Raw genomic sequence first — 9,493 nt, 5'->3', positions numbered from 1 at the left:
CCCCTTGACGTCACCTCCTGGTGTGGCGGAAGTGTCAGGAAAGCACCTGGAAGCCCTCCGGGTGACCTTGGAATTACTTCCGACAGCACTTCCTGGTGTGGCGGAAGTGCTGTTATCCAAGCTTCTCTCACTGTCCGGGCGCCCCCTGGCGGTGGGCACGTCCTCTCATAAAAGAGCGTCCCAGCCGTGTCTCTGTGGCCCCCAAATAGCCCCGGGTGGCTGCCCTCTAGTGGCCGAGGAAAAGTATTGTCCAACTCGGGGACTATCCAGGCGTCCCGGCCGGGTAGTGTCCCCGGTCATCTGTGACAATATATATATATATAATATATACTGCTCAAAAGAATTAAAGGAACACTTTTTAATCAGAGTATAGCATAAAGTCAATGAAACTTCTGGGATATTAATCTGGTCAGTTAAGTAGCAGAGGGGGTTGTTAATCAGTTTCAGCTGCTGTGGTGTTAATGAAATTAACAACAGATGCACTAGAGGGGCAACAATGAGATGACCCCCAAAACAGGAATGGTTTAACAGGTGGAGGCCACTGACATTTTTCCCTCCTCATCTTTTCTGACTGTTTCTTCACTAGTTTTGCATTTGGCTACAGTCAGTGTCACTACTGGTAGCATGAGGTGATACCTGGACCCTACAGAGGTTGCACAGGTAGTCCAACTTCTCCAGGATGGCACATCAATATGTGTCATTGCCAGAAGGTTTGCTGTGTCTCCCTGCCCAGTCTCAAGGGCATGGAGGAGATTCTAGGAGACAAGCAGTTACTCTAGGAGAGCTGGAGAGGGCCATAGAAGGTCCATAACCCATCAGCAGGACCAGTATCTGCTCCTTTGGGCAAGGAGGAACAGGATGAGCACTGCCAGAGCCCTACAAAATGACCTCCAGCAGGCCACTGGTGTGAATGTCTCTGACCAAACAATCAGAAACAGACTTCATGAGGGTTGCCTGAGGGCCCAAATGTCTACTGCGCCCTGTGCTCACTGCACAGCACCGCGGAGCTCAATTGGCATTTGCCATAGAATACCAGAATTGGCAGGTCCACCACTGGCGTCCTGTGCTTTTCACAGATGAGAGCAGGTTCACCCTGAGTATATGTGAAAAGACGTGAAAGGGTCAGGAGAAGCCGTGGAGAATATTATGCTGCCTGTAACATCGTTTAGCATGACTGGTTTGGTGGTGGGTCAGTGATGATCTTGGAGGCATATCCATGGAGCGACTCACAGACCTCTACAGGCTAGACAACGGCATCTTGACTGCCATTAGGTATCAGGATGAAATCCTTGGACCCATTGTCAGACCCTACGCTGGTGCAGTAGGTCCTGGTTTCCTCCTAATGCACGACAATGCCCGGCCTCATGTGGCAAGAGTATGCAGGCAGTACCTGGAGGATGAAGGAATTGAAACAATTGAATGGCCTTCACGATCCCCTGACTTAAACCCAATAGAACATCTGTGGGACATTATGTTTCGGTCCATTAGGTGCCGCCAGGTTGCTCCTCAGACTGTACAACAGCTCAGGGATGCCCTCATACAGATCTGGGAGGAAATGCCACAAGACACCATCTGTCGTCTCATTAGGAGCATGCCCGACGTTGTCAAGCATGCATACAAGCTCGTGGGGCCACACAAGATACTGAAAAGCATTTTGAGTAGCAGAAATTAAGTTTTTGAAAAAATGGACTAGCCTGCCACATCTTCATTTCACTCTGATTTTAGGGTGTCTACACAATTGAGCCCTCTGTAGGCAGAAAACTTTTATTTCCATTAAAAGACTTGGCATCCTTTTGTTCCTAAGACATTGCCCTGTCGTTATTTGTATAGATATCCAACTTCATATTGAGATCTGATGTATCTAATGTGTTTCTTTAAAGTGTTCTTTAATTTTTGTGAGCAGTGTATATATATATATATATATATATATATATATATATATATATATATATATATATATATATATATATATATTGTGGTAGATGACCAAGGATTTTGCCCAACCGGGATGCCTGGAAGAAGGACGGACTGGGAGAGGGGCACTATCTTTCCCTGGGCGCAAGAGAGCAGCCCCCCTGGGCAGTATCGGGGCTACAATCATGGAATACTGGAGCTCATGCCTTTTGGGCTCCGTGGCCACCGGCAGGGGGAGCAGAATGACTTAACGAGCTATTTGGGCTGTGATGCAGCCACACCCGGAAGTGCAGCCTAATTAGGCTAATTACCACCTGAAGCACTTCCAGGTGGACTATAAGAGGAGCCTGCAGCCATCACTCAAGGAGCCGGATGCTTAGATGCTGAAAAAAATACTTCAGAAATAAGAATATTGACAAAATATCACCAGACCAAAACTGAAATTTCCCCAAGGTACTACTATCAATGATGTTATTTCTAACATTTTTTACATGTACAGTATGAAAATTTTGCTATGAATATAAATAATTCAAAATGTTTAAAGAAAATGTACTCTTAAGAGTTTTCATGTGTGCTCCAAATTAGAGCCAATCCTGTCCTGGCTATGATCAGTGGAACACTCATTTGCCCTTGCTAATGTATACATTCATAAGGCTGTAGGAGCTTAACAACTGTGTTTATACATGTTTTATAGATATTTATCTGACAAAAATAGATCATGTCTGACATTAAAATAAAGCCTTCTAAAATGGATGTAAGACTCTGCCCAAGGTCTATATATACATTCATGGGTAGGATGTCAAGGTGCAGGCAAGGCCTTAGAGAAAATACTAATGAATTGAATTTCTGTGCACATCCTTCTGGTTTCCTCTGACTGTGTTAACAGCACACACTAAAATAGTTTACAACTCAGAGGGAAGTGGTTGTCATATTCCTACCAGGCTGCACCCACAAAAGCATGGAATGAATGCAACACAAGTTCTGTGGTGCAAGTTCTTTAACAAGCAAAAGTGGATTGTAAGTGTACAGTGTAACATCCAGTCTATATACAGTTAACCTCAAACAATAAAACTCACACCACAGAAAGTGATTAAAAAAAGAAAATCACATTTTTTTAAACCTTTGAAGAAAGAGGAATCTAAAAACAAGATTGATTATAAAACATAAGAAAGCAAAAAAAAAAAAAAAAAAGTTACAAAACTGAAAATGTCTAATCCAAAATAGTAATCAAAAACAAGCGGAAGGGCAAAAGCAGGAAATCTAAACACATAACAAAACACTAAAAATTGGCTTTGAATTAGGAAACAAAGGATTATCTTGAATTAAGTGTTGTTAAAAATTATGTCTCTTGGGGATCAATGCTAGAGCCACTGGACAGCAGATAATATTAAATGTATGCACGTGTGCCTACAAAAACAGTTTCCTAATAAGAAACCAAGGATCATTGCTGACATCAGAAATGTATTAAAGGCATAGAGAGATATGCTTTTCAAAATGGTGATATAGAAGCATACAAGAAATGCAAATACAAATTCAGAAAAGCAATCAGTTTTGTATACATCAGTATAGAAATATACTAGGGACTACAAAATAAAGCCAATATTATGACGTTTAAAGGCACAAAGCATCTGGTCTGGATGAAATTTCAGGGCATTCTTTTAAAAATCTGAATCTAGAGCAACCAATTAACTGACATCTTCAGTTAATATTTAACTAAGATGTTCCTGCCAACTTCAAAAAGACAATTATCCCTTTGCCTAAGAAAACAAAACTGGGCTATTTGAATTCCTACAGACTGGTGAAACTCACTCTGATTGAGATGAAGTGCTTTGACAGACTGGTGCTGGTATGCATTAAAAATAATATTCCAGATAGATAGTTATGTTACCCCCAATTTGCATATTATTACAAGCAGTCAATAGACAATGCCGTATTCCTTGTACTTCATACCGTTCTGACACATTTGGGTAATAAAAACTGCTATGTTTGACTCATATTTATAGATTGCAGCTAAGCATTTAACAGTTATACCAGCAAATATGAAAACCTAACTCAACTATTTAAGGCTTAGGACTACCTTCTACAATTGGAGTATTAAACTTCCTAAGCAACAGATCTAAGCATGTGCAGATTGGCAGCATCACATCCTCAAAACAGGAATTCCAAAGAGTAGTGTGTTGAGCCCACATCTGCTCTCCTTGTTCACCTATGACTATATGGTGAGACACAGCTCCAACACTATTATTAAATTTACTGATGATGCCACCATTATAGGCTTAGAGGCTTAGCTGTGTACTTAGAGGTGAATGGACAAAACTCTCACCCTTTATGTCAGCAAGACCAAGGAGCTAATCATAGTTTTCAGAAAGCAGAAGGCAGATCATATTGTTATCTACTGTAAATTGGAGATGATGCTGTTGAAAGAGTGAGGAGCATTAACCTTCTTGGAATGACCACAACTGACAACTGGAAGCAAACACATTTTCTCTTGTCAAAAAGGCCCACCATTTCCTCTACTTTCAAATGTATGAGAGAAGCTTGTATTTCTCCCTCTGTTCTTGTGAACTTCTATAGGTGCACAGTGGAGTTCATTCTTACTTCATCACATCCTGGTTTGACACATGTTTAGCCCAAGAACATTTTTGAAAAAAAAAAAAATATATCCTGGTAAACTGATAGGTTTTACTAATTCTTTCGGTGAAACCTGTATGCCACATTCATGAACATTCTGTTTCCAAATTGATTTTTCACTGTGAATGAATGCCTTTCCATTTCTTACTTTTTGGCGATTGTTCTGTTGTTTCTCAACACAGATTCACATCTCAGTATTACACCTGCATCTCTCATGATCTGGCAATACGAAGGCAATGGTGAAAACATGTCTCAACAACAATCTAGCAAATCTTGATCAAATCTAAATCAGGTCTAAGCTGAAAATTGATGAGCACCTTTGACCAGGGCTTTGCAGCTAAGTAAACATTAATTGAATATTATTGTATATTAAGTAATTATTAATTGAATATCATTAATTACAAAAAAGCTCTAAACATTGCAAGTTGAAATACAAAATATAATTAGCAACATTTAAAGTGTAACAGCATGATTTAATTTCCATGTCACAACTTTTAAAATATAAATCCTTTCCATATTATTGTCTCATCTTATTTATTCTATATTTCATTTTTCATCTTACCTTTAATTTAACAATGAAGAAAAAGTACCAAAGCAAGACTATTTTAAATCTTTTAATATTCTCGAACATGGTGAATCCAATATAGGGTTGATGGAGATCAGTGCCTATCCCAACAGTACAGAATACCAGTCAGCTGTTTAGCCAACTCATGCACACACCCACATAAGGGCCAATTTGAATTTACCAATCAGCATAGGTAATGTTAATCTGAGGATGTGGAAGAAAAACCCATAAATACATTAGGAAAACAATCTTAATTACACATGAACAATCATGATTTTTATAAACAATGGACACATACGGAAGGGATAATTGAACAAATAAACAAATGAATAAATATAAATCTATCCATAGCTTTCTCAGCATGCCTAGTTACATAGTGTTTAAGTTATATACACTCAGGGCTCTGTCAGTAAGAGGGAAAGCTCTTCCATGTACACCCCACTTAAAATACACTTTGCACGGGTGCCAAAACGTATTCCCAGTCATCTCCCAAACTCTCTTGTACTGTTTACACAAACTTGAAATGCACAGTGACTTTGCCAGTCAAGCCTTTGCCCGTGCTTGTAGGGACTGAATATCAGGCAGTTTTTCTTAGCTCATCTAGAGGTTACTTCTAAGGCAATACACAGAAGTCTTGTTCAGGAATATGCTCAGGAATCCTGATTTTATCTACCAAAAGGTTTATCACGTGGCATCAGGTATCCCTGCCTCAGGAAATTCCACTTCAGACGTTCAGAAGTTCTTGGTATCCCCAACAGCACATTCTGTAGTAGGTGTCAGGGCTCCCGACATAATGTTTGTTATAGACAATCTATGAGTAACGCAGAAATCTAATAACTGAATCACTGGTATTTAGATCATTCTGACCATTCCTCCCAATCTCCATCATAAATGTATCTCTATCATTCCCTGTCATACAGGAGCAATTAAGTCTTACAATAGCACTACAGAGGCAGTAAGAACTGGCCTATTCTTCCCTACCATCCAGCTGTCATTGTATCAGACTGTCACTCTTTTGTCTTGTGGATAGTTTACCCACGTGTTGGCATCATACATGTTGTTGGGCTGAAGTTGTCTAGTAAACCAATAGAAGGTCTCTGGCAAATACCAGACCCCCAGCCATACTGTAGATGCATTCCCAAGTATTCCTGTTCTTAGTTATATTCTCCTCGATTTATTTAGAAGTATCGTGATAGTTGTATTTTTGCATTGTTTTATGCTTTTCAAAGTATAATTTTACATTTGGAGTTTTATTCAGATTGTACTCACTGAAAAACACAAAGGATTGATCGAAGAGTGGATGTAGAACTTTTATTTTGATATATGCAGAACACTATGCTTAACTTAAGGTTATGAAGTTGTTCTTTACAGTTGTTTATCATTGCTTGTTCTTTTTCAGTCTTTCATTTCACAATGTTTGTCTCTTGCATGATCTAAGGACAGCAAGCTTGAATATTAAGTTACTTTTAATACAGATAAATATTCAGGTGGTAGAGATCAACTGAATTAGTACCAATTACCTATAGTGGGATGGCAGCTGGCAGTAAAAGTAAGAAATCCTGGAAACTTCAAGACATAATTGCTCATTCTAGCAATATTTCATCATTGGCTTTGGAGAAGACGTCAGGGGATCTCCTTGCCACAGGTGGGGAAGATTGTTTCCTGAATATATGGACTATTAATCGGCCCAACTGCATAATGTGCCTTACAGCTCATAACACCCCAGTGGATTGCATCCGGTTTAGCAGCACTGAGAAACAGGTAGTGGCTGGATTACGATCTGGCTCACTAAGATTATGGGACCTCAGGACAGCCAAAATGTTACGAACCTTTATGGGACACAAAGCTAACATCTGCAGTCTTGATTTTCATCCCTTTGGAGAACATCTGGCATCAGGTTCTCTGGACACAAATATCAAATTGTGGGATGTAAGACAAAAGGGTTGCATATTTAGCTATAAAGGACATATGCAAGGTGTGAGGTGTTTATGCTTCAGTCCTCATGGAAAGTGGCTGGCATCATCTAGCGATGACAGCACCATAAAATTGTGGGATCTGACTGCTGGCAAAATGATTACACAATTTACCTCACATTCAGGGCCTGTCAAAGAGATAGCATTTCACCCTAATGAATATTTGCTAGCATCAGGGAGCTCTGACAGAACAGTAAAATTTTGGGATCTAGATAAATTTCAGATGATCTGCTCAACTGAAGTTGAAACAAACCCAGTAAACTGTATAGCCTTTCACCCTGATGGATGGTGTTTATATAGTGGATCCCAGGATTCACTGAAGGTTTATACCTGGGAGCCTTACAAATGCTTAGATGCAATGCCAGTGACTTGGGGAAAGGTTGCTGATATGGCTATATATAGAAATCATCTAATTGGTGTTTCATATAACATGACCAATGCCTTCTCTTATACTGTTAACCATAAATCGAGAAACCACGGTTCATTTGACCAGAACTTCATTCAGAATTACATACCACACAGACAGTTAACAGCTACAGACAACATTATGCAAAAAAACTTTGAAAAAACATTTACCTTGTACATCAGTTCTCAGCAGATAAAGAAAAAACCTGACAGTAATAATAAGTGTCCTGAAAAAGTACAAAATTGTTACAGTAATGAAAAAGATACATGTAGGAGTTTTCCTTTTGCTGAAGTCTACAATGAGATCTTCCACCCAAAGAATATTCCTTCTTGGGCTACCCCAGTGAAGACCAATACCTTTTCAAACTCTTATAATGCCAAAAGCCTTTCAGCTAAACTCAAGCCTCAGTTAGATATGGCTCCTGTGACCGAAAGAATTAACTTTGAAAGGTCAGGTTTGCTGCCTTTTTCTCTGTTTACATCTGTTAACAGAGTAAAACCAACTATAGTCTCCCCAACCACCTGGACTCATCGCACTCATATCTCATCACCAAGAGAAATGGAACTTGCATTCATTCATTCCTTCCAAAAACACCCAATTGGATTAAATCCAGCTGAGTTTTTACCCCCAGTGAAGAATGATGAAAACATACTGTTAGAGATTGTAAGGGATCATGAAGATATGTGTGTGGTACTGTCAACCAGGCGCAAAAACCTGAACCAAGTGCGAGCTACATGGAGTACAGGTGATATCAAGACTTCATTGGAACTGGCAGTAACTATAAATGACATGTCCACTATAGTGGACATTCTGAATATAATAAATTTTAAACCTTGCTTTTGGAAGTTGGAACTGTCTGCTTTAGTACTTCCACAAATTGAAAAACTACTGCAAAGTAAATATGAGACTTATGTTCAGACAGGATGCATGTCCTTGGAGTGTATAATTCAGTGTTTACTACCGTTAATAGTTGACAGACTTTCAATACCTCCTTCAACTGATTTTGACATGCTTGACATGCCTCAAGAAGGCATACATCAAACATGTAAGGCATGTTACAAGCAGTTGAAGAATCTCCACAATGTTGTTAAGAGTAAGGCTGGTTTAGTGGGGTATAATGCCAGTACTTTACAAGAGTTATACTTATTATTGACTTCATTAAAATGATCAAGGGTATGTAGGGTGTCAACTGATTATCAGAATTAGAGTGGATGACTGAGAGTCCTGATAATTTTATAAGATTTTGTAAAATAAGTTATACATTTCTGTCTCTGTGTAATACAAAAATTAAAATAACTATTGTAGATAATTCTTCCTGAAGATGCTAACAATAAATGTGAAATGGTGATATGGTTATTGTCAAACATAATGTCATTTACATAATCCAAAACTATGCGAATGAAAGTGTAAAGGTGAACACTGATTATAACTTCGAGAATGATTCCATAGTTTCACCTTCTTCTTCAGAATGCTCCTATTTCCACATGCAAGAGTTCCTTTACTGAAGATCTAGGAAGAATGTTCCAGTTTCTGAGTGAAGTCAGAAAAAGAGGCATCAGTGTGATTTGCAGATACTACAAATTAATATTTTTAGTCTGTTTTGTTTGAAAATCAGACCGGATATTTAACAAACAATATGTTCATTATATCTAAAAGCAGTAGCATTCCAAATCAGTGGCCAAAATGGAATATACTTTAATAACAAATATACATAAAAATAATATAATACTTATGGTTATGTTTATTGTGAAGGAAACACACACAAACTAGTAAAGGGTTAGCGCTCCTGGGGAAATCCTGTTTAAAGCTTAGAGCTGGGAGAGGAGAGTAAGTTCTTGTTTGTTTTGAGGTTCTGGTAATATTGTGTGTATCCCTTGCTCTCTACTAAGACAAGTTCAAGCATCATTAATGGGTGCTCTATTTTCCCCATGGCTGGTCCCAAAATGTATGCAGTCTCCAGTGAGGTGGTGGTTTACATACCCTGGGAATCAGAAGAGCTGGGGT

At 39.0% G+C, this 9,493-nt stretch overlaps 1 protein-coding gene across 1 annotated transcript; it reads left to right on the top strand.

Moving 5' to 3' along the window:
* Nucleotides 1-6,640: 6,640 nt before the first annotated feature.
* On the top strand, nucleotides 6,641-8,656 carry LOC120532069 (katanin p80 WD40 repeat-containing subunit B1-like). Its single transcript, XM_039757977.1, has one exon. It carries the CDS (start codon nucleotides 6,641-6,643, stop codon nucleotides 8,654-8,656), a length of 2,016 nt encoding a protein of 671 aa, XP_039613911.1.
* The last annotated feature ends 837 nt before the right edge of the window (nucleotides 8,657-9,493 follow it).

Source organism: Polypterus senegalus, chromosome 7 (genome assembly GCF_016835505.1).
Source record: "Polypterus senegalus isolate Bchr_013 chromosome 7, ASM1683550v1, whole genome shotgun sequence".
Taxonomy (NCBI): domain Eukaryota; kingdom Metazoa; phylum Chordata; class Cladistia; order Polypteriformes; family Polypteridae; genus Polypterus; species Polypterus senegalus.
The sequence above is the reverse complement of the archived record's forward strand: the minus strand, read 5'-3'. Positions and strand labels throughout refer to the sequence as shown.